This window comes from Notothenia coriiceps, unplaced genomic scaffold (genome assembly GCF_000735185.1).
Source record: "Notothenia coriiceps isolate Sejong01 unplaced genomic scaffold, NC01 NC01_scaffold00010968, whole genome shotgun sequence".
Taxonomy (NCBI): Eukaryota; Metazoa; Chordata; class Actinopteri; order Perciformes; family Nototheniidae; genus Notothenia; species Notothenia coriiceps.
Window position 1 is genome coordinate 548,934 of NW_011343669.1, and position 27,844 is coordinate 576,777.

At 40.8% G+C, this 27,844-nt stretch overlaps 3 protein-coding genes and 1 long non-coding RNA gene across 4 annotated transcripts in view; 3 read left to right on the top strand and 1 right to left on the bottom strand.

Annotated features, from left to right (window-relative positions):
• ift140 (intraflagellar transport 140 homolog (Chlamydomonas)) overlaps positions 1-17,808 on the top strand; it is a 26,543-nt gene extending 8,735 nt beyond the window's left edge. Inside the window, exons 19-30 of the mRNA XM_010772184.1 lie at positions 10,613-10,790; positions 11,239-11,429; positions 11,868-11,963; positions 12,065-12,197; positions 12,707-12,850; positions 13,019-13,147; positions 13,663-13,845; positions 13,935-14,138; positions 15,588-15,800; positions 16,287-16,453; positions 16,538-16,679; positions 16,845-17,808. Coding sequence (XP_010770486.1) covers positions 10,613-10,790; positions 11,239-11,429; positions 11,868-11,963; positions 12,065-12,197; positions 12,707-12,850; positions 13,019-13,147; positions 13,663-13,845; positions 13,935-14,138; positions 15,588-15,800; positions 16,287-16,453; positions 16,538-16,679; positions 16,845-17,024 — 1,960 coding nt within the window. The 3' untranslated portion in view covers positions 17,025-17,808. The remainder of the gene's footprint in view (positions 1-10,612; positions 10,791-11,238; positions 11,430-11,867; positions 11,964-12,064; positions 12,198-12,706; positions 12,851-13,018; positions 13,148-13,662; positions 13,846-13,934; positions 14,139-15,587; positions 15,801-16,286; positions 16,454-16,537; positions 16,680-16,844) is intronic.
• On the top strand, positions 1,403-2,646 carry LOC104946359 (uncharacterized). The gene is made up of 2 exons (XR_798436.1): positions 1,403-1,434; positions 1,763-2,646. It is a non-coding gene; the product is annotated as an uncharacterized lncRNA (long non-coding RNA).
• Positions 2,118-9,780, bottom strand: tmem204 (transmembrane protein 204). The gene is made up of 3 exons (XM_010772183.1): positions 8,594-9,780; positions 7,750-7,905; positions 2,118-3,372 (listed from the first exon to the last, which is right to left on the bottom strand). The coding sequence occupies exons 1-3, from the start codon at positions 8,868-8,870 to the stop codon at positions 3,128-3,130; spliced, it is 678 nt and encodes a 225-aa protein (XP_010770485.1). The 5' UTR covers positions 8,871-9,780; the 3' UTR covers positions 2,118-3,127.
• A 2,113-nt stretch (positions 17,809-19,921) lies between the features above and the next one.
• Positions 19,922-27,844, top strand: part of ccdc78 (coiled-coil domain containing 78) — a 35,312-nt gene continuing 27,389 nt past the window's right edge. The window contains exons 1-10 of the mRNA XM_010772200.1: positions 19,922-19,987; positions 20,118-20,474; positions 21,229-21,317; positions 21,552-21,630; positions 21,735-21,860; positions 21,954-22,150; positions 22,717-22,864; positions 23,382-23,425; positions 23,515-23,581; positions 23,690-23,790. Of these exons, the coding sequence (XP_010770502.1) occupies positions 19,928-19,987; positions 20,118-20,474; positions 21,229-21,317; positions 21,552-21,630; positions 21,735-21,860; positions 21,954-22,150; positions 22,717-22,864; positions 23,382-23,425; positions 23,515-23,581; positions 23,690-23,790 (1,268 nt within the window). The 5' untranslated portion in view covers positions 19,922-19,927. The remainder of the gene's footprint in view (positions 19,988-20,117; positions 20,475-21,228; positions 21,318-21,551; positions 21,631-21,734; positions 21,861-21,953; positions 22,151-22,716; positions 22,865-23,381; positions 23,426-23,514; positions 23,582-23,689; positions 23,791-27,844) is intronic.

The following is a 27,844-nucleotide window of genomic DNA, read 5'->3' on the forward strand; positions in this document are numbered from 1 at the left end:
ACACACACACACACACACACACACACACACACACACACACACACACACACACACACACACACACACTAGATCTCCCAACCAGTTTGGTACAAAAGGAGTGCCCTTTCCATTCTCGCAAACATTGAATCAGGTCACTAAAAGGATGTGCACGTGTGTGTGTGTGTGTGTGTGTGTGTGTGTGTGTGTGTGTGTGTGTGTGTGTGTGTGTGTGTGTGTGTGTGTGTGTTTTTTTTTGTGTGTTGGGGTAACGTTTACGTGATCCCAGCAGAGATCTGATATCATCTCTAGCAGAATACGTGATTCAGGACACTCGGTCTAAATGTTGCTGTCGCGTTCTTTTCGCACTTCACATTAAAACAAACAAATAGGAACATAGCATATCCCGCTCACTGGATATTCAAAAGAGTTTAATAGGCATGATGACAGCTTTACTAAGTTCCTCATTGATGGCTATTTTTACTGCTGCTTTTTTTCGACATTGTGTTTGATTCCCGCATATATCCACCCACAGGAATATGTATTTCCTGCAAAAGTAACCTGTACCTTCTGGGACTCCGTGATCTTTGAACTGATACAGGTTCTAATATGGAGAGCATATTTAATCTGGTGCTTTGCTCAGCCTCACCCCTGGATGTCCTGAAGTATAAAAGCTATGACAATTCTCCTCATCCAAAGCAAATATTTACAGTATGAGAGTCCCTTTGCCTCCCACAGCAGATACAGGTTGGAATGTCTTTATTCCGTCCAGACTGAGCTGCTTCCTCTCATTCATGTTGTCCTTGACTCTAGGTGACATGCTGCAGGGTTATCAGCCCACAATGAGTGCAAGCCTTACTGTCTTTTTGACACTGCTTTGGCTATTTAAAAGCAAAACTCCCCCATTCTGCCTCAGGGAAGTGTTCAGAGGTGAAGCTCAGACTGATGGATGATGTTATTCATCATAACCCGCTGTACATGTGAACCCCATGCTCTCACTGTATGCCATTTATCAAAGGAAAGAATGTCATTCACAACATTTCTTTTTGGTTGTTAGTCCTTCGTTCTTTGATAAAGTGGCCCTATTATGCTTTCTGTGGGTTTCCCTTTCCTGTAGGGTGTTGTATAGGTTGTTGTTAATGTAAATGATCTGCTAGGGCTAAAATCACTGTGTTATCTCCAACACCCCCCCCCCTACCTGAAACGCCTCCATTAGACTCCTTTGTTTGTTTATATAACATAGTGATATCACTATGTAACACTCGCGCTTCTATTGGCTAGCGCTCCAACACATTGAACTTTATGGGCTAAGGGGCGGGAGATCTCTAAGCGGGTGACTAATCACAATAGAGCCGGCCAGCTAACCAATCAGAGCAGACTGAGCTCTGGTTTTAGACAGAGGGTGAAAAGAGGTGCTGCAGCACAGGCAGTGTGAGAAAAATAAATTGCTTTTTGAACATTTAAAGTATGGCTGCTCAATTAATCGTATTTTAATCGCAATTGCGATTTTGGCTTGCAACGATTACGAAAACAACGTAATCGAAATAAAACGATTCTTTTTTTATTATAATATTAATTATTGTATTTTTTTTTTTTTATTGGTTTTTCAGTTGAATTCTACTTAAAGTTCAGGGTAATCAACTGTTGAAAACACACTGAAAACATCCATTTATTTATAAAAGAAATGTGAACAAAGTAAATGGATAATCGTTTTTAATAATCGTGATATCAATTATTGACCCAAATAATCAAGATTATGATTTTTGCCATAATCGAGCAGCCCTACATTAAAGCATGGAGACATGTCACAGTAGAGGCACAACATACTAATGTGATCCTGAGAATGAGCATCAGAGGGCCCCTTTAAACTATTCCCGCTTCCTGAAGCAAACAATAGAATTTCAATTTAAAATGATACACCTAACACAATATACCGTATGTAAGTTAGTATGTGAACCTAAATCTAAAAAAGATCATACATCTTAGTCTCTTACTGAAGTTTAAAGTTATACAAAAGCAAGTCATATCTGTCATTTTCAAATGTCAAACAATTGAAGTTCTGTGTTGTCCATTTGTCAGGTGTGGTGTTGGACACCTTAACAGCAGCAACAACAACAAAAACAACAACCACTTCCTTTGAATATTGGTAATAATACATTTATTCCATTTATATAATATTTACCTTATTTAAGTGTGCCCCTATGTTTGGGTTATTTTCAAAATAGTTATTTTCAAAATATAATATACTCACAATAATAATAATACTAGTAATGACAACACTATTTCATTATACAGCTATATTATATTAATTTAATTACACAATATGTACCACAAGCAAGCAGAGTTTCGTATGGAAATGAAAATTGTATTTGAATCCTTTCGTCATTTCGAAATGCATTGCCCAAACATACCATTAATAACATTAATAAAAGAAATACTGCTTTAACAACCCAATTTAAATACATTAATTGGCAGGTCATATATCTATTTATTTAAAGTTGTATTTATTTATTTGATGTGTTAATGACATTAAGGAAGAGTCAGATCTGTGTTCATTGGAATAAAATATCACCTCTCATTGGCTGTTTTTAAATGTTGTAGATTCTTCTGGCTTTCACCTTGTTACTTAACCTACTTGCAACATACTGTATATAATTAATAGTAAAATAAGTCTAAAATGGATGAAAGCAATTATGAGGTATTCTGTTATTGCATTTCTAATATATTTCATACTTTCCAATTAATAAGTATGCTTGAAGCCATTTAAGTGCACATATAACACAACAGGTCAAGTTCCAGCTTGATCTTTTCATAAGCAGGATGTTTCATATAACACAGTCCTTATCTAAATTCCATATTTAGCTACAAATGAGCTCACCCAAGCACGAATAAATGAAACAACAGACCGTGTTGAATATGCCTAGAAGTTTTAGGGCAATCATTTGGGTTATATCTATGAATTTGTTGCACCAAGCAGCAAAAATGTCTGATAGTAATGAAATATAGAGCTTAAAATGTGCAGGTAAAAGTTAGTCCAGCTGTTGCCGAATCACAGGAAAGTCCTTTTCTCCTGAGAGTGACATTGGAGTCTCCTAGCTGTAGTGAAACGTGAGCACAGTCTAGTCGGTGTATTCTATATCCTCTTCTTTTTTCAACAAGGCGACTCCACGTAGTCATTGTCTAGGCGCGGGTGGAAAGGCGAGGCCAGTGAGCGACTGATGATTATAACTCGAGGAGCGAGGCAGTCATCGCGGCGATGTAAAATGTTCCAGATGAGCATGGCCGCAGCCAACGTGGCCAGCAGGCAAGCGGCTATGTCCAGGTAGCAGGAGTACGACAGGTGTGTGTACGGCCCGATCCTGTAGAAGGTCACGAGTCCAATCACCAGCACGAAACCTGAAAAGGAAGACCAAGAGAATAGGCCTCAGTCAGCGGAATAGCACTCATTGGAAGAAAAACAAGTCAAAAGAATGGGAAATTCCAGTAAGTTATTTCTGAATGTTCGGCTGCTTGTGTGGCTAAAAACTGGTCCCAGAGAAAGAAAATGGGTCCTGTCGAAGGTCAACATAGATTTGCGAAACCTATCCTAACTTTTGGCAAATCTTGGGTTACTTTTGAGCCAATCACAAGCACACATTCAGTCAGGCAGAGCAAGGAGAAGATATTATAATTTCTAGTTTTATATCTCTCTGAAAATCAGACTTTTTAATGTACTAGTTTTGGACAGATTGGGAGTTTGGCTTCAATAACATTTCTTTCAGACTAGTAATAAGAAAACATCCTAGATACACATTACGTGTCTTTCTTACTTCCCCTTGTATGTGTGGCTATGGATTTCACCTATTTCCACTTAAAGTAAGCATGAAATCAAGCTTAATTTCCATATTAAGAAATACAATTTCATAAAACAAACAGTCTTAATATCTGTAATAAACTAGAGAAGTCTCATGTTGATAACTATGAATCTTTTCTTTAAAACCCGATGTACCCGTAGTGTATCTTCTTAAAGGTACAGTCACTCTTTGAGAAACTCCACATGTTCATAAAGACATTTCCATCCCTTAGCCTTGTATTCTCGGTTCAGCGGGAGCTCTGTGGGAGGTCTTTGAATATAGAAACCTGCTTCCTCCTAGGAACAACTTCTGAGATGTGGAGATCAAAGTTCTGAGTAGCGTAAAAATATCAGAGCGTGAATATATGAGCGGAAAAGCCTTTGAGACGTGTTATCTCCTGATTTCTTTAATAACAGCGACTCACGCCATGAGGAACTCCTGTTTGCATGCGAAGGTAAAAAGCCTTTGATTCCATGCTGTTCCTTTGATCTATACTTTGTTTATCGGCAGTGTGCTCTCAAGTGGAAAGCCATTCACTGTCTCCACACCTTTCCTCATTCTTTAGAGATGTGTATGAAAAGCCCACAAAGACCAATGCTTCAGTATTCCTTGGATGTGTTCTGGAGCCATTAAATAGTCCAACAGTGATACATGTCTTGCCCCATACACAGAGATATAAATACAGGGACTAAAAATAATCACTGGAAATGTGGATGTTGGTCCTTAAGGATATGAATCAGTCAGTTTCCTGAATCAGTCAATAGGAACCATGAGGGGAATGTATTTGTATTTCTTTCTCTACCTCTAACGTGAGCTGACTGTCATTGTTTTAAATGAGGATGTGAATAATTGTGTCTGTGTATCATTGCGTGTCTACTGCCGGGCGTACGCGAATGTTTGCTCAATCTATTCATGTTTAACCAGTCTGGCTCCTTATCCCAGAACATGAATAATCTCCTGTCCAGGTTCCAGGCAGCCTGGGCTGTGTGAAACTCTTTTTTGGCACCGACTTATCTCCCAAACTTCCTTCCCCTTCTTCCCCTTTCCATCCTTCCTTCCTTCCCTCTTCTCCACACCCTAAGCTTGGAGGTTGATATATTCGCTGGAAGTTTGACTTGATCTGTCACAGTCTTATCTTAAGGCCTGGTCTTGGAAATTCATTTCTTGGTTTGTTTTCCTTCCTGATAGTAGGTGTAATTATTTAGAAGGTACAACATTGATTGAGTGAATAACCTGCCTGAATGTCTTGCTTAAACTATCACTCCATTGTTAGCAGGAATCTCCTGAGCCACGTATTTATGGGAAATTAAACTCCCACAGTTGGAATTCCTTAAAAACCAAGAGTAACGATAAAGTGCCAAATGACCTGCAGTGTTGAATTTTGACATGTTAGAGCTTCGGTCATTCAGAAAACACATTCCAGAGCCGCCTCCCGGGCTCAAACAACCCAATATTGAGCTTTCAGCCGAGACCTGCCAAATACGCTGAGATATCACTGAATAAGAATTTGTTCTTAATTGATTTTCCTGGCTAAATAAAGGTTCTACTACTACTACTACTACTACTACTACTACTACTACTACTACTACTACTACTACTACTACTACTACTAATGGAATTGGATATTGTTGTTCCATAGCCTGCTTGCAATAGCTGAGCATTTTGGCACGTCTGAAAATGAAAACATTCCTCAGAAAGGGAGTGATGGGTAAAAATATCTCCATTCAGTCGGAGCTGAAGCCCATTCACTGACTCGGTGGGGGAGTCCAAATTAGGAAGAGGGAATGGATTACCGATTGGTGTCCTTGAATAAATGTAGTGAAGGAAAGCCCTTATCAATGTATTTTGAAGCCTTCACTTTTCAAAATATTCCTTTCTTTTTTAAGAAAACTAATTGCCTGTTTGTCTGAGCAACAGTCTAAAACCCCAAACTATTCAGTCTATACTTTCAGGCAAATACAAAGAAAGGCTATGGGACAAAGGAAACAGCAGATTTGAGAAGCTAGCATTGGTATTAGCCATGCTGCTGGTGTCTGTTGTCTAATGGCAATGCCAGTCTGATGGTTGACCTCTTCAAATGAAGAAGTCTCCTTTGATTTCTTTAGTCGTTTGGTCTTATTTGTTAAAACTGAATCACTTATTGCCAAGAAATAATAAACACATCACATAAAGTGGTGCTTTTGGCATTCTCTGTGGAAAAGCTCGGCTTTACAGATCAGTCAAGATCATTTGAAGGTGCCAGAGCATCACGATTTTTAGACGTCAGGGAAATAGGTGTGGTACTGTTTATTAACGTTTAGATTTGTCACGAATGCAAACATGTGTGATCTTATGATGAGGTCATGATTCTGGCCGTATGATCAAAAGAGCCATTAATGTCCACCACCCATGTTGGTGTTAATGATTTATGTTTATTTTTGCCATTGTCTGTGTTAATGATGCTTTGGTGAGATGAGTTCCTGGTGACTGATGTTTGGCTGGTGCTGTTGTCTAATATTGGAAAATACTGTAATGTTGGGTGGGTCTCAATCCTCTGCCAAGGTCTTCAGATAAAAGCCCTCCTCCCTGAGACAATGTCCGCCGAAGACGCTCACGATGGAGAGGAGATTCTTTATTTGTTGCTGCTTTTGGACATTTAGTAAACAGAGACAAAAAAGCTTATCTAGACAGAGTCAATTCCCACCCTGCTGTTGGACAATTCTCGACCAACACACACACACAAAGACCTGCATGCACAGAATCCCTCCTGCCAGTGCGCACACAAACACACAGTCCCTGTCGAAACTGTCTTTCCCGTGCATGCCCCCTCCCCTCTTTTTCCTTCTCCAGCTCGGGGGTTTGCATAACAGGTAGTCACAGACATTTCCTCGTCCTGAGCAGGGATATCCTGGCGCCCGACAGTCGCTCCCCGGCTCGCTGCAGCTCTGGCCCATGGACTCTGGACTAGGACTAAATTTAGACCCCGAGCAAACCCCTTCATGCCGCTCTGCCACAATGATACCAACCGGCTGAGGGTCCGCTGAACACAAAACAACACACTTCCTCAGCACGAGCTCTGGTACAGCCAGCTCTTTGTGTGGCACAGTGGGAAGGATGGTGGAAGGGGGGGGGTTGTTACCATGACTGCGCTAAGTTATGTCCCTACAGTATGTACTAATGAATCACCAGGATGGCTATCGTTTTGTTTTCTAGTTCCTCCTATCTTGTTCTTTCTTATTTTAGCTGCTCTGTTGATTCCTTCGCCAAAGAGGTTTGTTGACGGGTTTTCGATTTGTTGGTTTGTTTTCCTATTGGTCAGCAGGATTATGGGAAATCTCAATGCACAATTTCCATGACACTTGGTGGAAGTTTGTAGCATAGGCCAATGAAGGACCCACTACATTTTGGAGTGGATCTGGTCCACTGGGCCGATGCACTGATTACTTTTGGAAGATAGGGTATGACCTTGTTGGAGGTCCGCAATCTCTGGTATTTGGTTAGTTATTCATATATTTCTGTGTTTAAAGGAAAATAATGATGCAGTCATTTTATATTAAGTTGAAGTTTTTCACATTTTACCCACATTATCTACATTTTCCCATGGAGTTTGACTTTCACCTCACAACAAAGTTTGTTCTAGCCCCAATATTACATTATTTTGAACTCATTTTGCTCAAAAGGAGAAAGGTTCCTTCCTTTTTGCTTGAGTTTTAAAAAGTGTCTTCCTGTAGTATCTGGCAGCAGAAACTAATCTCCAGTGAGTCAGCCAGTCTAGCCCCCCTGTGATTTGATCACCTGTTTCTGGCACTCTACTTACTAGAGAACATGTGACCTTTGCCCTTCGTCATCTAGATAAATGATGTGCATAGCTTGTAGGACAGAAGAATACTTTTGCATTTCAATCAGAAAAGTGGCTTGTCTTTCTGCTACGTAAAGAAGGTGTAGTCACGCTGGTACTCACTGGCTAGCTGGAAGAGTGCAGCAATGGCCTCCTCCCACCACTGGGATTCCTGTGTGATGAAGGGCAGCTCCATGAGGCCCAGGAGGAAGATCAGCTGACCGACAGTCAGGGCCACCGTCGCCATCAGGTTGCATGCTCGCATCATGTCAAACTGCACTTGAGGGACAAAAAGAAAGGCTGTGTCATTTACTTTGCACTGTGATCTAAATGCATGGATCGGATTATGCAAGACAAAGACAAGAGGTCTTGATTTTCGCATTTGAAGTAATGTGACTTCACAATGTTATCATGAATGGTGAGTCCTTTCTTTGTCTGACGTTAGTAGGCAGTGCTGCCCTTTGTGCCCAGAAAATGCCTTCCTAGACTTTATTTCCTTGAATGAAATTTTTCTCAATGGAGCGAAATTTAGTAACACCAACTCTGGCTGAAAACTCAAACAGGTAGGGTTTGTATTCAAAGTATTTCAGGAAATTTACAAAACCAAATGATCCAATTGGCTTTCAAAAAAATCGACATACTTAGAATTGTTGGCTTGTTGCCATCTGTTTCTGTTTACAGTAATACATCAGACTGACATGACTTAAAGCAAAGCACTTAGGTAGGATTCATGGATGTTGTACATGACAACTTGATCTGTTGTATAATTTATTTCTCACAGTGAAACAAAAGTCACTTCTGCTAATAGGACGAAAAAAAATCTAGTTGTGCATTAGTTGCCGTTTAGACCTTTCTCATCTTGGATATACCAATCAACGAGTCAACCATGATGAGAAAGAGATTAGTTTGCCGGCGTATCTAGCACTGTTACGCTGAACTTTAAATCAAAACTATCTTGCAAACTTACATTTGACCGTGCCGCGGGACTCCTGGTAGCCTGAGTAGTCGGAGCCCCATCCCAGGCCTTCGCACTGCCTCCGCTGGCTTCTCCTGGCGGCAGGCTGCAGGTCCTCGCGGCCCCTCTCCCCTCCGGTCGGGCACATCCTCCAGAGTCCCACACTGCGCTTGCGTCCGTCCTCCAGGGCCTGCAGCACCCAGCTGGGGGTGAAGGCTGCCACATTATTTAGCACCAGGGACAACAGGGCTACCGCCACGGCTGCCGCCACCAGCCTCTGAACGGCCATGCGCCGCCCGACGCCCGCCACCTCTCCCCCTCCTTCGAGTCCCTCCTGGTCCTCCGCGCTGTCCTGCCCGCTTTCTTGCCTCTCCTCTGGGGCAGAAGCACCAGCAGTCCTCTCTTCCTCCTCCTCCTCCTCCTCCTCCTCCGCCACCACCTCCACCTCCTGCTCCAGCTGTCAGCGAGTGTTGTCCCAACTCACACAATCGGCAAGAGTCTTGTCTTGAGGCTTAGCTAAAGAACATCTCCATTCATCCTCATTCAGGAGTTGGTTGCCATCGCAGCAGATCCTCAGCCCTCCTCCTCAGAAAGCACTGCAGGTACGCGGGGGTTAATCCAACTGTCACCTAGGTCCATTCCCGTGGCCCCGACTGGCTGCAGCTTGACTCTTGGATCTCGTTGCTCCTTTTCCTTCTTCAGTGCGTTTCCTATTGCACTGGTTGGTCTTCTGTGTGTGCAGCTGGCTTCTCTGTGTAGGCAGTAGATATGCTTTTCCCTTCAGCAACTTCACTTTTCCTTCAGAAGAGTACAGATGTAAAAAGCAGTTTGGAGCCGACTTGTCAGTTGCTTTACTGAGACATACCAAGACTGTCTCTCCACTAGAAGAGCCCCCACTGCCTGACTTGAGCCAGAAGTCCTTAAACCCACCTCCTTCTACTGTTTTCTGTCTTTCTTTCTCTCTTCTCACTCACTAGTTCTCTGCAAATCCTTGAGGTCACGGTTGAAATGTGGGGGAGTTGCCGTTCGTCAAAGTCCGAGACATCAGTCTGCAACCATAGCAAGCTTTAAACAGGCAGCTCCCTCCTGCATGATCACTTGAAGTGTGTGTGTGTGTCAGCGTGTTTGTGTGAGAGAATGTCCAAAAGACCCCCTCTAAGACGTCACTGTTGTGTATTCTTTTGTCTGGAGCCCAGGGGGCGTTCGCTAAAGTCCTCTCTCTCTCGTGTGCAACAAACACATTGGCCGCCACACTCAGCCAGCAACAGGATGTGTTTCCTGAGAGGAAAAGAGGATGGGAAGAGGGGCCAAATGTAGACCTGTTCCTTCTCTTGTCTTTCCTTTTCTGGCTCTCTAGATCTTGCCGCCCAGTGTGCAGCTGACTCTGTTTTTCTCAGCATTTTAAACTATCTCACACTTTCTTTTCAGGCTTGGTTTTTTGTGACCATATAGAGTAAAACTTGCAGTCGCTGCTCTTGCTTTCTTTTTCTCCACTTGGCCTCCATTCCCCCCCCCGCTTATAGCAGGGCCCCTAAAGATTTGGGGTATTTCCTGTTGCCTGACTTTAATAAACAGCCCACATCTGTATCAGCTAAAGCTATGAGGAGGGAGGTGGACGCAAATAGAGACCAGATGGCTGTGGAATCTGACATTTGGAATTGAAGCAAGAGAAAAGGGGGCCGATTTACGTCAGCAAGACAAAAGGAAATAAAGGAAAGACAGACATAGAAAAGTAGACCTCTCGCTTTGTGTTAAAATCCTGCACACATGTTAGTATCTCCATATTCGTGTGCAAAAGTTATTTGGTGATCCTTTCTTATAATCATGAAAGATGTTGAAATAATATTACAGTAATGGGTTTACAGTTACATTTTTGGACAGCTTTGTCACAATTTCTCCTTGCATACGAAGGGTTTGGTTCTTAAAATATAAAAATAAACTGTAAATATGCGTAGCTGTCAAATAACACAATGCCACTGCAGGGATCTACACATTGCGCTTACATTCGAGCCATTTCTCTTTTCCCTGTAGTGAAGCGGTATGGGAAAACATGGCGCGGATGTGTGTGAAGACCCGCCGGCTGGATGTGGCACGCGTGTGTCTTGGGAATATGGGAAATGCCAGGGCAGCAAAAGCACTGAGAGAGGTGGAGACGGAGCCTGAGCCAGAAGCACAAGTGGCTATGTTAGCCATTCAGCTCGGCATGCTGGTAAGATCCAAGTATTCATGTGTAAATGTACAAAGACACAAACAGGCTAATGGAGTGGCTTGTGTGCATATTCTCTGTGCCCTATTCATGGAGTACCTTACATTTTTGGCTGTAGAATCTTCTTTCATTTTACATTACAGCTTTTGTAGCTTCAAAATACGACATGAAATGTTTAGTGAGTGACATATTCTTCTTTCTTTTATTCAGCCATTCTTTCTTCTGTCATTTAACTTCAGACAAACACAACATACATTCAAAAAACAGTGGAGAGACAATCCTTTTACTTCAAATCTTACTTCTCTATTCTTAATAAATAACCCCAACATATAATGCCACATCCTTTAGCTCACGTCCCCTTTTTAGGCCTAAGCAGGGCACCACACAGACTACGGGACTTTCCGCACCAAAAGCATTTATCTTTCCATCATCTCTTCCTGTGCTCCAATAGGAAGATGCCGAAAAGTTGTTCAAGTGCTGTCAGCGCTATGACCTGCTGAACAATTTCTACCAGGCTTCTGGCCAATGGAAGCTGGCTTTGGAAACAGCAGAGAGCCACGATCGCATCCATCTGCGCACCACCTACTACAACCATGCCAAATACCTGGAGTCCATAGCCAATAAGACGCTGGCGCTCACTTAGTAAGACACAATCTGATGTGGTTTTGTGTCAGAGATACAGTATCAAAAAATTGTCAAATGTACAATGGAAACATAGTGTGACTGCCAACTGCTAACTGCTAACTTTCCGGCAGTGGCTCAGTCAGTAGGGGCTTGGACTGGGAGCCGTAGGGTCGCCGGTTCAAGTCCCCGACCAGACCTAAAATATGGAGTGTGGACTGTTACTTGGAGAGGTCCCAGTTCACCTCCTGCCCTGCCGTGGTGCCCTTGAGCAAGGCACCGGACACCCCCCTTCCCCCCTCACTCCCATTGCTCCCCGGGCGCTGTACAATAGCTGCCCACTGCTCCTAGCACTAGACTCCTGGTACTAGGATGGGTTAAATGCAGAGAACAAATGTCACTGTGTGTGCTGTGTGCTCTGCATGTGTGACCATTAATATTCTAACCTTTTTGTTACAGTTATGAGAAATCAGACACACACAGGGTCGAAGTTCCCAGAATGCTCCAGGATGACACATCGTCTCTAGAGATCTACGTTAACAAAATGAAAGACAAGTAAGTCCAGAGCTTCTCTTGATAGACACAAATGTTCCTCTGAAGATTATGTCATGTGATTTTCATACTATATGCATACACTAATCATGTTTTCTCTTCAGGAACATCTATAAGTGGTGGGCTCAGTACCTGGAGAGCCAGTCAGACATGGACTCAGCGCTGCTTTTCTATGAGAGAGCTCAGGATTACCTCTCTCTGGTTCGAGTCCACTGCTACATGGGAAACATTCAGAAGGTGACATAAGTTTCTGTAACATTTGTAATATTTTATTAAATCAAATAATTACATTTAACTTATTTTTGGGAATTGCACACAACAAACTAGCTTGCTTTCAAATATAGATGCTCTTTATTTTGTAATTTAAGTGTGATTATTTGGTCTTGATCCACAGGTATGTATTGCAGTAGGAAACACAGTAATTGTATTGACATAGTAAGCAGCACTTTTAGTTTATTTGCTCCATAATTAAAATACATAAAAATGGGTAAAAAAATAACACGTGCATGAGAGAAAAAAAAAAAATTTACTCATGGAAAAAAAAAGTTTTACAAACAAATATATAATAACACAGAACACACAAACTGAAGCATCGAGTCATGAGATTCAACATTAATAAGCAATTGCTTTACTGTTGTTGTGAAAAGCTTGCCAGAAAAATGTCATATTCAGTCAATTTCATAACTGTGGACCCTTTCATTTCATATCATTTCATAATTTTCGAAAGTATTTATTTGTTACACCAGGCATCTGAGATAGCCAATGACACAGGGGACAGGGCAGCGTCCTATCACCTGGCCAGACACTACGAGGGCCATGAAGACATCAAACAGGCCGTCCACTTCTACACACGAGCCCAGGCCTACAACAACGCCATCCGACTTTGTAAGGTAAAGCTCTCCATTGCGCAGTTTTCTCCACATTTATCATGATGTTTACTGACAGCAATGCTGTTTATTCTCTATTTCCTAAGCATGTTTTTTTCATTCATTGATCTTGTTGTGTTTTCTGTCATACTCTTGGTTGGTTGTTGACGTGTGTGTATCGTGTGTGCACAGGAGAACGGTCTGGATGACCAGCTGATGAATTTGGCTCTGCTCAGTAACGCGGAGGACATGATGGAGGCGGCCTGTTACTACGAGGAGAAAGAAACCCACATGGACCGAGCCGTCGCACTCTACCACAAGGTCCCTCATACATTTATTTAATTTCTGAATGACAGAGGTTACGTTCAGGTTGATGCATTCTAAATCATTCCACCAGGGGGCAGTAACAGGGCATAGATGTTTCATGTGATGGGTCCATTTTGAGTTAGGGATATTTTACTTTAAGACTAATGGAAACAAATATAAACCAAATAACATTTAGCTTCTTAATTCACTAAAATCGTTCTTATTTTGTCAGCATATTTCTCCCAAATTCCCTAAAAGTTAGTAAAACATAATGCCTAATTTGCATATTTAAACATACAATTTCAGAAAAATTGTAATGCAAAATATAATTGACTTATTGTAAGTAAAGATGTTTACTTTATTCACACGTAGTGTCCTACAAAAGTGTGGTATTTTAGACTATTTTCATTAGTTTTTTTCTTGTACTCTAAGCCAGAAATCTCCACTTTCTCCACTTTCTAATTCTGGATAGGGGCCAGGGGAACACTTTCTAACAGTATAATGTTTTTTTTGTAATTTCTCCACTGCAGGCTGGTTATGTTTCTAAAGCTCTGGAGCTGGCCTTCGCCACCCAGCAGTTCTCTGCCCTCCAGCTGATCGCTGAGGATCTGAACGAGTACTCCGACCCCGCCCTCCTGGCACGCTGCTCCGACTTCTTCATCACGCACTCCCAGTATGAGAAGGCTGTGGAGTTACTGGTAGCAGCAAAGAAGGTGTTTGTTACACATTATCTTTTACACATGGAAATATCAGTTTATATGTGTGTGCTCATATGTGTCTTTTCCTTTGTGTGTGACCAAAGTACCATCAGGCCCTGGAGCTGTGTGTGACCCAGAGCCTGACCATCACAGAGGAGCTGGCAGAGAGGATGACGGTCACCGACTCAAAGGATTTATCTGAAGAGGCTCGAAAGGAGCTGCTGGAGAGGATAGCAGACTGCTGCATGCGCCAGGGGAATTACCACCTGGCCACCAAGAAATACACTCAGGCGGGAAACAAGCTCAAGGTAACACTGTGGTGTGAAGGAAACACTATAGGGATTCTCTGCACGCTTACAACGTGTTTGTATCTTGGCAAGAGGAATACTTTGATCTGCTCTGTCAACCTAATGTAGCACAATCGAAATGTGCATAACATGCGATTTGAAGGGATAGTTTAGATCAGTGTTTGTCAACTGGTGGGTCGCGACCCGAAAGTGGGTCGCGGACCCATTTGGAGTGGGTCGCGGATGTGTGAGTGAAGAAAATAAAAAATTGGAATTATTTATTTTTTTTGGGGGGGAAAAGTCAAACTTTTATTTTGAAGGCCCGATTTTCTAACATGCATGCGGTCGGCGTTGGACTGGAAGTACCGGAGACCATAAACGTTTTTGAAAACTTCAGTGAATCATCTTCTCAATAAAATATCTTTGCTGATGTTTTTTCGAGTCTTCTGGCCAATCAGAATCAAGATTGTTGCCGGAAGTCCCCACGGAGAATAACTTTGCGGTAGAACTCTTCTTTATACATCCATGGGTACAACTTCAGATAAAAAATGAACACATAATGAAATATGACCCCCGGTTTGATGATTGACAGGTCACAGAACAATGGGAGCTATCTACCCTTACCCACAATTTAAAGTAAGTCACACAGACTATCTCCTCTTTACTCTTCTCGCAGCAAGCTGTCAGAACAAAGTGAAAAACAAACAATGGCATAAAATATTATTAATATGTCGGGTAGTAATAGATTTATTTATTTTCTTCTCAGAGTGTACCAGAATGCATAGTTTGTTAGTATTTCTAAAAATCTCCTGGGGGAGAATCCCCCCAGACCCCCTCCTGGTGTTGGGTTTTCAGCATGTGTGCCTTTTTATATAGTTCAGCTTTGATTCCATCATCTCATTAAACCTTTTTTAAAAGCAGACTTTAGTTCTGTGAAGGGATATAAGGGATATATGCACTGTACTTCACTTTTATTAATATTGTATGCTGAAAAGCGTATATATTACAGCACGTTTTTTTGTTGAATAGATTTGAGTGCTTCAAAATGTTGGGTCGCGATGTATTGACCAAGTAAAAAGTGGGTCCCGAGGCCTGACCAGTTGAGAACCACTGGTTTAGATGATGTGGGGTTGTGTGAGGAACTTTTCCATAGTTAGTCTTTTAATCACAGTAGATGGCAGTCGACACGTCCCCAGTTTTGTGAAGCAGACAGTAGTTATGGTTCAGGATCAAAGCAACGTAATGCTGTTTAAGTGGATGTTAGCAAATTGTGTTTTAGCCACCTCAAAGTAAGGCCCACGTTAGAAAATCTATATCAGTACAGCATCAACTTCTGTGTTCTGCGAGGTAAACATTTTGTTGTTGTCTGACTGCAAGATTAAGCAGTGAATTCAAAACATCCAAATCTTTCTCTTTAACATATGAAATATTTGTACCTATATAATGTTTGATTGTATTTTCTCCAAACAGGCGATGAGGGCACTTCTCAAATCGGGCGACACAGAGAAAATTATATTCTTCGCCAATGTTTGTCGTCAGAAGGAGCTTTTCATCATGGCCGCCAACTACCTCCAGTCTCTGGACTGGCGGAAAAATCCGGAGATCTTGAAGACAATCATTGGTTTCTACACTAAAGGCAGGGCACCGGACCTGCTGGCTGGCTTCTATGAAGCCTGTGCTCAGGTAGAGCTGAACCTCATAAGAACATCCGTCCATGTTATGTTAATTGGTACTTTCCTGGTAACAAATTGACATTAAGCATTTTGAAGCTGCTCAATTCAAGTCAGCATTCTTAAACAAGCATGTTCTACAGGTAAAATGTTGCCTTAGACAAACAGTAGGTTATAATATTCTACAGATGAGATACTGTGATAGATTTTCTTAGTTGCCACTTTAATTGAGAATGCTCAAGGAAAATGACAAGCTTTCAAAAAGTGTATATTATATATTTGCTGCAGTTATATTTTTGTTGAAATGATTGACTGGAAAATAGAGTAAAGTGTTTGTTTGTATGTTAGTGGTGTTTTTCTTTTTTTTACAACAATGTATTATAAGAGCTTTAAATATAGTCAGATTAAAAATACATACAATTATAAGGTTGCTTTGAGGCAAATTATATTCATTTGAAATAGAAATTAAACAAGTTTCCTCTTTTTGATCATCATCAAGGTTGAGATTGATGATTACCAGAACTATGAAAAGGCTCTAGATGCTCTGACTGAGGCCTTCAAGTGCGTCTCAAAAGCAAAAGACCCTTCAGCGGGAAAACAGGAAGTGAAACTGGCTGACCTGCAGCACAGAATCACACTCATCAAGAAGTTTGTCCACGCACGAATGTAAGAACACAACTCATACTTGTTCTCTTTTGGATACAAGTTATTTGTGTTGATCTTAATCTGAGTTTTGTCCTTTGTCTGCAGGTTGTATGTGGAGGATCCTGGTGAGGCGGTGCAGTTGTGTGAAGCGCTGCTGGAGGAGCCGGAGTTGGACCCTGCTGTCAGGATTGGAGATGCATATGGTTTCTTGGTGGAGCACCACTGTCAGCAAGGCAACTTCCAAATGGTAATTCTTTTTTTTCTAGCTTTTTTATTCGTTGAAATGACATGTTGGTTAAAGAAAATATCAGCAACCTGTCATAGGAAATGATACTTTTTTTAGATGAATGGTTCTAAAAACTCCTAAAATAAACAGTCAGCTCTTTATCCTCTTTCCATGTTTCTTCTCCAGGCCTACCGTAAGCTGGAGGAGCTCCAGAGGCTGTTGCCCTCTCAGAACGTCAGGTACTACGTCAGCCCGGCCAGCCTGGAGTCCCTGCAGAAAGAGATGGGTGTACTCATGGACCGTGGCGATAACAGACCCATTGCAAAGGAGGACGATGAAGTGGAGGAGGACTTAAATGTATCTTAAATAGGTCTCATTGATCATTTTCTATTTTGTAAAACAATATAATATATTTATTTTCATATTTTTGGATTCTTTATTCATGTGTATGAAGAATCTGCATGTTCTAACGCATGAATATGCAAGAGTCTCAGACCGGGAACAACTGTGCAGTTTAGACGCAACACCATGAGCACATGAGATTATTAAAAACACTTCCACACTCATTACGAGAGCTGACCTGAGAGAATGTCTTCTACCTCAAAAAAATATGTTTTGACCTGCAATACAGTGTGACTGAACATCCCTAGTGTGACTGAGGACAAGTTGAAGGCATCAACACTAGAGACTATAATTGTAAAGCTTTGATTTATTTATTCTCATGTTAAAATAGATAGAACAAGATATACCAAATTCTACAGAATGTTCCCTATTCAAAATGTTTAACACATACAAGAAGTTATCTGTGAAAATCCAGTCGGCTTTCAATCCTGGAATCCTTAATTTTAGAGCTGCAGAATTGAAAAAAACAGGTTATACCTTTGAGCTTAATTGCTTGATTTTATATCTAAGTTTTGCATTGAATGTGTGATTTTCTAGAGTTTTAATCCTGGTTCTGATCATGTGGTTTTCATGCATTTGGTAAAAATGTTTTTTTTGTTAAATCAATTCATTAATTGTAAGTATTCTCTCAGTGGCATATCTCTGCAAAGCATTTTCCAGCTATTTTTGATAACTTGTAACAAATTCTACTTAGCACATGTGAACCCAATGTGTTAAACATTACAATGCATTGTTCTGTTACTTTAATAAAAATACTTTTTAAGAATGACTTTGCCCAGTTTGGCTTGGAAGGTTTTATAGCTGTAGAGGTATTTATATAATGTCCCTCCCCTGGGTGTTGAACCTCGAGCACCTGCATGAAAAACCAATGCATAGGACCTCTGAACCACCAATGTGTTTTTAAAACAACGTACGCCCAACTATAGGTTTTGCTGTGATGTGATTTTGAGTGAATTTGTACCTTTATGCACACAATGAGCACACAGGTATTGAGGACAGAGCATGACATAAGTACAACATAAATAAATGCATAAATACAGGAATAAATAAATGTGAAAAAACTGAAGAAATAAATGTCGAAATAAATATAGGAATAAATAAATAAATGTGAAAATAAATACAGGAAGGAATTAACAAGAGAAAAAATAAATAAAGGAATAAATGTCGAAATAAATGTATAAATAAAAATAAATAAGTTGAGAATAAAACAGAACACATATGTATTTATACATGTATTTTCACTTTCAATTTTCATTTACATATTTATGTGTCAGTGCCTGTTTCAGACCATGTTGTTTTACTTGGTAGCCTTGTATTCTGTGTATACGACAACACTTATAACAAATTTAAATTCAATTGCTCTGAAAGTGCACGTGTCTTTAACAATATCTTTCAGTTCCTATAATATGGGACATAAAAATGGGACAAAAATAAATAATTATTATAATAATAATAGAATCATATAAAATACAAATAAATAATAATACAAAATGTAATAATACAAATTCTAGAATAGAAAAAATTAACAAATTAATTAAGAAAATTATAAACTAAAAAAAGAAAGTGATAAAAATAAGAATGATATACATTACTTTTTTTAAAACATTCTTATATAAAACTGAGTCTCTGGGTCTCATGGGCCCTTACAGTGTCAGGCTACAGACTATTTTCGTAGGAACCATTATGTGTGGCCATGGGAAAATTATTGAGGAAGCCAATAATCTCCGTCTTTTTTTAAGTCTTGAAAAATAACATTTATAATTTACACTTTCAAATAGTGTCTCCAGGGACCCCAGCGCAAATGACACCTAGTATTTAATAAAAAGTTTCTCGCAGTGATATTGTTATGTGTATATGTTGGCACAAGATGGCGCTGCAATGACATGTACCAACTTTCAGCCTCTGTGTTGTTCAGTGTTTCAGAAGCGGTGTCTCAAATGCTTTATAAAGGAGAGATGCTTGTTCTTCTCCTGGCTGAAACAATAAATTACTTTATCAATTATCTCACTATAATGCAGCTGCTGAAAGTTCCTTTACATTAAGTTGTTTGTGATAAAATACGGCAAAAGTATCGTGAGATAGCTGTAGGCCTATGTTAGGCCTTTTCATCCAACTGTTGAAGTTAGTGGTGAAAGTAAAATATACTGGAAATGGATTTATTTTTCACTGTCATTTCTACAGTTCCTATGGTGATGTTTCGTGTCCTCAAATATAAAGATAGGCAACACATAAAACAAAAACAGTGTTGTGTGTTGTTGAGGCCATGGCAACTTAGTGTTGGTGGATACAGTGAGTAAGTTAGCTTTAGCCGTTGATATAGTGAATACAGATGGACAAACAGGACCACCAGCTAAATTCAAATGAGCAACTTCGAGCTTTAACAGAAGAAAACGTAAGTACAAACACTACACTGAGTTATTTCAGGCCCGTTTTGTCTAGGAAATTGGATAATGAAGTAAGCTAATTTGGCTTAATGGGTGAAATGGACTCAGGCCACAAAGTCAGGTGGTGCTATGCTAACATGCTAATTGTCCAAGCTGCAAAATATTGAAAACAATGGAAATCTTATGTGGAAAATAAGCCTTTCTCATGTCATTGTAGAACAAGTGTTTCTGTTCACTTTACTTTAGCAGCAGCTGAGAGAAAATGAACGCCTTTTCACCAAAGTGGGCTACCTGGAGTGCAGACTGGGCTACCTGGCCAGCTCCAACACAGATCTGTCCTGCAGATTGATCCAAAGTGAGGAGGACAAACTAAAGTTAGAGTTCATGAGCATATACAGTAAGTGCAAGTTCAATGTTCATTATAGAAACAGAATAAATTGTGTTCCCATCTTCCAGATATCTAAGGAGCTCGTGGATGAGAAAATGCAGACAAACAAGATGAGGGAGCAGTTTGAAGAAGAGAAGTTTGAGCTGAAAAACAAGGTGAGGGTTTGCTAGAAGAAGAATGTATTTGCCTAAAAAGTTGGGATTTATCAGGGTTGAATTGGGTTAACTCTTCATACCCACACATAGAATCACTGACACTGTGATGCACTGTATTTCCACTTCTTAGCTATTGAATCAAGCCAGTGCAATAACGGAGCTTGAGATGGAGCGAGACAACTTATCCAGGGCACTCCAGTCTGCTGAGGCTTGTCTAAAAGTGGGAGAGAAGAGTGGCCAAGACCTGACGGAGGAGTACACTGCCCTGAAGAACAGCTACTTGGCTCTGGCTGATGCCCATGATAAAGAGCAGAACCAGGGTGAGAAGCTGAGTGCTGAGCTGCTGGCTCTGGCCCAGGCCCAGGACGCCCTCCGTCTGCAGCTGGAGGAGCAGCAGCAGAGCGTTGAGACCTCCACCCGGGGGCTGCATTGTGAGCTGGACCGGGTGAGGGCCTTGATCAGCAGCATGTCACATAACAGAGTCAAGGTGAGACAGTATGTTCATTATTCCTCACAGCTCTTCAGATGGAAATATAATTAGTTAAACGCACTTTTATTTTCTAGATTACTTCCTGAGTTCATGTCACTACAATAACAGGAACTTTAGGGGCTTTTGTTGTTTTGTTTTGTTGTACAAAATAAAAATGGTGTTGTGGTTTAAACCATCTCAGATTTTAGCACAGATGTCGTTAATCCCAACCAGCTTTCCTAAAGAAAATGTTGTTTGCCCTGGACTCTAAAATAAGCAGGGCATCTTTCGTCCATGTATGTGATAAAACTGAATGTGTTTTAAAAAGATCATCTTTCTCACATTTCTCTAAAATACATGCAACCAGTGCAATATGATTTACTCTACCATTGGACATATATATTTTCCACATAATGTTACATGTTCTACTCAGAGAAAAAAGCATTGGTCGTGCAAGAAATTGGGAAAAAGATCATGTTTATAAAATACATTTTCTTTTCACTTAAAGAAAACAACATTTTGGGATAAAGGTAATCTTTAATTTGAAATGTTATACTTGCCATTGGTTAATTCCGATTGTAAACATCACTGTTTTGACAGTTAGAGAATCTGGGAGCTTTGGACAAGGAGCAAAAAACTATGCAAAACACTGCAAGTCTTTTCATACAAAACAGATACCTCAATCTTGGGAACAGTGTCCAACACATATGTTTTACGGGCATCAGTAAACTAATAACCTCCTTTGTCTGTTCATTTATGTGCTCTCCCAAAGCTACTTGGAAACCAAGATGAGATCAAAGAAATGCTGGAGAAAATGAAAAACAGCTACGAGGAGCAACAGAAGAAACTGGAGGAGAAAGTGTGTGTATGTCATTTGATAGTGCACAAGCTCAATTTGGATTAGACATCAATATCTTTACATTTCCAGTCACCAAACAGCCAAACCCATCTCAGGATGTTTGTTCATCCTTTGATTTGTGTCCTGCACTGTGGGTTTGTTTGCTGTGTGTGTGATGTGGTCTCCCCTTGTGATGTGGCTGTCTGTGAATTTTGGTTCGCTACTCTCTTGTTGTTGAGCCTGTGTTTGGTCATCAGGGTGGAAATGGGTAAAGAACATCAGGAGGACAAGAGAGCGATCCGTAACCGCCAGCAGGAACTGTCTGAGCGGAGTGCTGTGAGCGTGAACTGATTTCCAGAACATTTCTCAAATGATTATAGATATTATCCCCGTTAACCACCCTCTGAATGAATGTTTACTTGTTGTTATTTCTCCCCAAGGCCGTGATGTGCTCTCAGAGCCAAGTGAAGGAGGCGGAAGAGGAAAACTCAAAGCTGCAGCTCCAAGTCAAAGAGCTGAATGAGGAATATCGCTCAAGACTCGTGTGGTATTTACAGGACTTATCTGTGAGTTTCAGTCCTCTCAAAAGCCTCTTTGCAAAGTATTACTGGACTTTAAGGTGTTAACATAACATCCATTTACATGTCTTTTTAATTTAGGAGTACATTGATGGACTAGGAGAGGGTAAAAGCCCACCAGAGGCTTCTAAGTTGAGGGCACATGTTGACAGCATGCTTCAGGATGTGCGTTCCTCCTACAGAGCGAGGGAGGAACAGCTGGCCTCCGCTGCTCGCTCCTATAAGAAGAGACTTCAGAAGATCACCAAGACCCATCATGCTCTCCTTATTGCGTACAGGTGTGCTTCACTGTCGATTGGACACGGAAAACCGTATTTTATGTCCTGCGTTTAACTTTCCCCAACCTTTTTTTTGCAAAGTCATGTCTACTTGTGACCCGTTTTTAAAAAGTTGCATATATACAAGTTGTGATTTTCCGTAAACAAAAACCTACAGATTAAAGATCTAAAATTAAAGGAAACTTTGTTTGTAGCAGAATTGTACTTAAATGTATTTATATAGTCATCTGTATACCCTCTACATCAACATCTAATCTTAGGATGTCTGACCCCAGGCTGAGATAAACATTTTCAGCAATACTTAAAAAATTAAAATGCCTTTTTATATTTGAATTGCTCAACCTAATCATTAGACGTCTCAAGTCTCATTTTGCCAAATTTGATTTAAAGTAGTGCTGTTGCATTCAAAGTAAACACAATTTCAAAATTAATTTCAAAATCCATAACTGCAACTCCACTGATTTAGCTTTGATAAACCAGAACGAGTACCAACACTGCCATTAATAGCACATTCCAAGTGAATCCATGATGAGTAACTGGATACTTTGAAACATTGTGATCTTCAGGGTTCAGAGGGAGCAGATCTTGGCCCAGCCAGAGAGCAGTCTTGACCCTGGACCTCCAGAAGCCCCCTTCAGCCTGGAGCCCTCTGAGCTCAGAGAGGAAACAGAGAGGGAGCTCCAGCAGCGCCGTCAGGACGAGGCTCAGCTGCAGGTAGCTCTAAAGAAACATGGCCGCTTTGAAGTGGCTTGATCTGGTTTTGTTATGTCTGGTGAATGCTTTTATTTGGTCTGGGGGATTCTTCTTTGTGTGTAAACTTTCCATATAAAGCACATTGTTTGTTTTTGAGCGATGAACTGCACAAAAAAGTGTGTATCCTACGGCAACAAAAAAGTTCAATGCTGCAGAGGAGGAGTGCAGTTCATGTCAGGGCACTGATTGATGGGTAATTAAATCCTAACTGGGTGGTTGTCACAGTGACTGTCTGAGCATCTACTGCAGTCAGTGTTTATTTTAGATGTGTTTTAAAGAAAACTGTTTGACATTTAGGGGAAAAAAGTGATTATAATGTCATTAGATGACTTTCAAACAACAGTTTTCACTTTTTAGTAGCAAGTAATCGCAGCTCAGATTCAGGCATTTTCCGAATCTTATTTTGCATAACGTCATCTTTTTACATACATTGACGTGTTCTTGTTGATTCAATACGTTCACCTTGTTTCTGTTGCAGGTGGTTGCCCTCAAAATGCCCGTTCAGAATTTGAGCCGTCATGAGTGAGTGTCAATTTAGCATTTTACCAAATGACAAATGTGAAATGTGGTCAGCTGTGGATCATGTCATAAAAAAGTTTGAACTTTATCAGATTGGCATGCGAGGAATCCTGGTCGGACTTAAGGAAGCAGCTGAGGGAGATCTCAGACTCTACACTGGTAAACAAAGCTCTCTCACCCCTAAAGCTATTTTATAACCTCTCTTTGGTTTGAAGGAATAAACTCTTTTTCATACTGAAAGTGGTTTGTATATCTTTCTGTCTATAGGTGAGTGTAGAGAAAGACCGAGCCCTTCTCATCACCAGGGTTTCAGTTGCCGAGGCGCAGGTGTCGGAGTTGCAGGACTATATTGACAATAACCTGGGAAGGTCAGGAAGTCACTCAATGTGTAATTTTTTTTAAATGTTCACTTCTGGAAGATCATTATAGTGAGCTTTACCACTGCCTGCAGGTATAGGGAGGAGATCTCACACCTCTGCAGACTGCATGGCATACAGGAGGCCGGGCGTTCCCAAAGTGCTAATACAACTCTCCATTAAGAAAACTGGACACAAAATCTGAACATATACTGCGATATAACTTCAAATTACTTTTTTTTTTAAAAGTACAACTCCTACAGGAAATGATAAACACACATTTGAAGTGAAATCATACACAAACCAGTGATTATAACCTGGTTTTATTGAAATTTAAAACACTTTTTAAGCCTTTTTTAGTGGATATAATTAATTAATCAATCTAACAGAACCCCTTGTTTAGACCAGAGAGCATGTATGGTGTGTGTTGACCCCATCACTAGGGGGTGCTGCTCATTCTGGTGCTTTTTTCTCTATGAAAGGCCCCCAAAAGAAATCCGGCCTTGAGAAAAAAATGCGTGGAATGTTTGTAAAGCTTATGTCAATTTCACGAGCTCGGGAGAAGAAAGCGCGGTGACAATGAGGGGTCACCCTGGTGAGAATAATGTCATTACATGTTACCCAGACACATACACGCCTGTGAATACCGCTCTGAGAACTATGGAGCAAACAATCCAGGCTTTTTCCAGAATGAGGGTTCATATTTATAACCTCGGGGTCGGTTTGAATAGACATCTATTCCCTTTAAACCCCTTTTTAACAGTGAAAGGGTCTGCATTTTTCTCCGGTGTGTTCGGTAGCTGGGTTTCCTAGCATAGCTGGCATAACTTTAAAATATTAAAAGCCCTGTACTTTGGAATAAGGTTTGGTTAAAAAATAATAAATTGTCTGTAAGATTTATGTTGAGTTGTATATGGAAAGACATAAACACTTTAAGTTAAAATACTCTGGGGGATGCTGGGAAAAGTTGAGGAGATGGAAAAGAGTCATACGCATGTCACCCCAATCCCCTTTTCAGGGGGCATGCCAGCCGTGGGAGGGAGGGAGCAGGGGTGTGAAAGTTTGAGAGGAATGGGAAGTGGGAGTTCGGTGGTAATGTATTACACTCTCAGGGCCCTGGGAAAAGGGGTGGGGGGTGTTCAGCTTGGGCCGATGCCAACATAGTCACTGTGCCAAAGCGCTGGGTGCTGGGGACCACTCCTCACTGCGGCAGATCTGTGGGAAAATCAAAACCAGGTTGTTCTTTGCTGCTCCGCCAACAAAGACAGAGACACCATGCGCTTACAGCGGCCTCTGCAAACATGCACAAAGTTTACTATGAGTAAAGGTAAAGCAAGAAAAGTAGTGGATACGTTTTACAAATGGTTACATGAGTAGATGTTGAAGTCTGCGGCACCACAGCTGGTCCCGAGGCCAAGAGCCAAGTTTTCTTCCAGACTTTTGAAAAAGTTCACTTCTTTGGCTGTGAACAATGTTTTACTTACCACATGTGTTTCTGATGTAAATACAGATTTTGATAATGATTACATAAGATTCTTTTGGTATCATAAATGTGGAACAAAAGCACTTTGAATTCAAATCATGATTTTGCCACCAAGTTTAGAATATAAAAAGTCAAGATATTGTTTAAATCGTTAAAAAAAGTCCCATAAATAGCAAGAGTTGACGGTGCTGCTGCGAATTTATGAAACGCATGTTCAGAGTTCTGTAAAAAAAAAAAAAGACTTGCGATGAGATTAGTTTTAAATCTAATGAAAAGAAAAGTTAATGACAGGGAGATCCTCATTTCCTCAGCAACATTGTAGACAATTATAATGACATTTTTCACAGAAACCCCCCAAAATGCACCCAAATCTGTAGTAATTGAGTGATAAGATGTCACTCTAAATGATTTCATTAACGGTCATTAAATGTTGTTGTCTTGGACATTTTGTTCCTTCTGTGTAATGCCTTTTTACTTGCTCATACATTTCGAGAAAAATTGACATCTTTCCGACTCATCAAAACTGAGCATTTCAAGCTTCACTAAATATCATTTATTTCAGGACTGGTGCATTACAATGCCATATTAAATCAGGTTAAGCCATTGTTGTAAATCATGTCCTGCACTCGACTACCATCTTTACCACTGAGATTGTTTCTCAACAGTTACACATTGTCTGAAATTAGCAAACAAAATTATATTCTGCATAAATCGTTATAGTCTAATAGTTATTTCAGTCTATAAAAATGACCCTTGTTGTCATGTGAAATAAAATAACTAGATATATTTAAATTCACACTAACTTTAGTCTTTTGGGAAATAAAACCTATCACCTTCATAATATATAGTTGAGCTCGTCTGTGCGGTGAAAGTTTATGAAAAGGAAAATGCAGCAAAACACTTAAAGGAAGGTTAAATCATGAAATGCTACGAACAAAACTACACATACCATTAGCTGGTTTGTTTGAAGACCCTGACCTATTCAACATTTACTCTACAACTAAGCGTTTACTGCTTATTCTCTACTCTGTTGTAGTCGATGCTTTGGGCCCAGATTTAGTTTTGTGAGCAGCACAGTGGGAAAGAGGTTGGATGAATGTGTGGTTCTGAGGATGGGAAGCAGGGTGGAGCGATGCAGAGGAAGTTCCTCACATGGCCTGCGATGGGCCTGGTCGTCAAGAGGCCCTTTGTTTTAGGAGGTTAATGCCTAATTGATACAGGCTTAATGAGAGCGAGCTGTGTGTGAGCCGGGGGGCTGGACGGCCCTGCGGTAATTGGAACGGACAAGCCTTGTGTGGAGGAGTGCACTGGGAAAGGATTTATGGGAACGTAAGGAAAGTAGAGGCAGAGTGGGAGCAAGTGAGGAAAGGAAAGGTGAGAATAAATAGGAGGAATGTAGACGCAGTGGGAGAGGAATCCGGTGTGATAGTGAGAGTATTGCAAGATCATGAGAAAGAAATGTGACAATGGAAAATTGGGGATGAACCGCAACCAGGATGTTCCCATGGTTGTTTAGTTATTGCTCATTCAAGTTCAATGGTTTCTTGAATTGTCCCCGTGAAACTAGAATGAATTTTGATCGATTTTAAGCTTTTTGCACATTAAAAGTGATGGAATGAGTGTTTTTATTCATGTTGAATTTAAATTGAGTAATGCAAAAAATGCCTACATACTGTAACTGTCTGTTTGCTGAGACACCTGTCTTTTCTTTTCTGATGAGCTGTCTTTTCGACCCCCTCTTTTCAGTCTGACAGTCTCAGACTATTCATGCGAGAGTCCCCAGCTTCCCCCCCCAGACAAGCTTTCAGTATGGAGGCTAGAGAGGCATTAAGAGGGAGGAGGGAAGGGGCAGGAGAGGGGAGCACAGAAGAACTGTGCACTTCAGAAAACCTTGAAGAATCAGGACTGAAAGCTATGGACATTCTGGGTGGCTGAGAAAGAGTGTGAAAAAAGAATGAAAAAAATAAAGGGGTCAGTGCATAATTAGAAATATGAGAGGGCAAACAATAGGAAATGGATTTCTGAAAGTGTGGCTTGAACAGAAAGACAAATTGGAAGGAATAAAATGTTGAGGAATTACAGAAAATAGGGTGAGAAATGGGAGGAGGAAGAGTTACAGTAACAGGGGGAGAAATACAGGGGAGGGAGGCAGCTTGATGAACAAGAGCGAGTGAGAATGAGGCTGAGTGTCGGTGAGGGAAGAGAGAGGGACAGAGCCTCTGTTTCCCACAGTCGGTCGGTTCCCACAGCGGACCTGGCTAATCCCTGTCTTAATTGGGGGAGAATTCCAGCGCACATGTTCCCCAGGAATGAGCGTAGAGCGAAGGGAGAGAAGGTTTGCGAGCTTCTGACACATCAGACAGGCCTCAGCGGCTGGGCTGGTGCACAGTGTGTGAGGGCACTTTGTTGGAGTGTAAACACGCCGCCTGACTGTCAGCACGTCGGCTGCATAAATGGCTTCACCAGATTTCTGCTTCTTTCTCCGCTCACTCAAGCCCACGTGAAAAATGCTCTTAGCAGGCACTTAGCATTGCTATGTCAAATCGTAACATGTAACTTTTAACGTTTCATTACATGAATGTT

What these genes read in the sequence shown, in the direction of transcription:
- tmem204 (XM_010772183.1), bottom strand. Translation starts at nt 8,870, where the DNA reads ATGGCCGTTCAGAGGCTGGTGGCGGCAGCCGTGGCGGTAGCCCTGTTG. An exon ending in GTCCCGCGGCACGGTCAAAT is followed by an intron (nt 7,906 to 8,593) that starts GTAAGTTTGCAA and finishes TTGTCCCTCAAG; the next exon opens with TGCAGTTTGACATGATGCGA. An exon ending in TGCACTCTTCCAGCTAGCCA is followed by an intron (nt 3,373 to 7,749) that starts GTGAGTACCAGC and finishes CTTCCTTTTCAG; the next exon opens with GTTTCGTGCTGGTGATTGGA.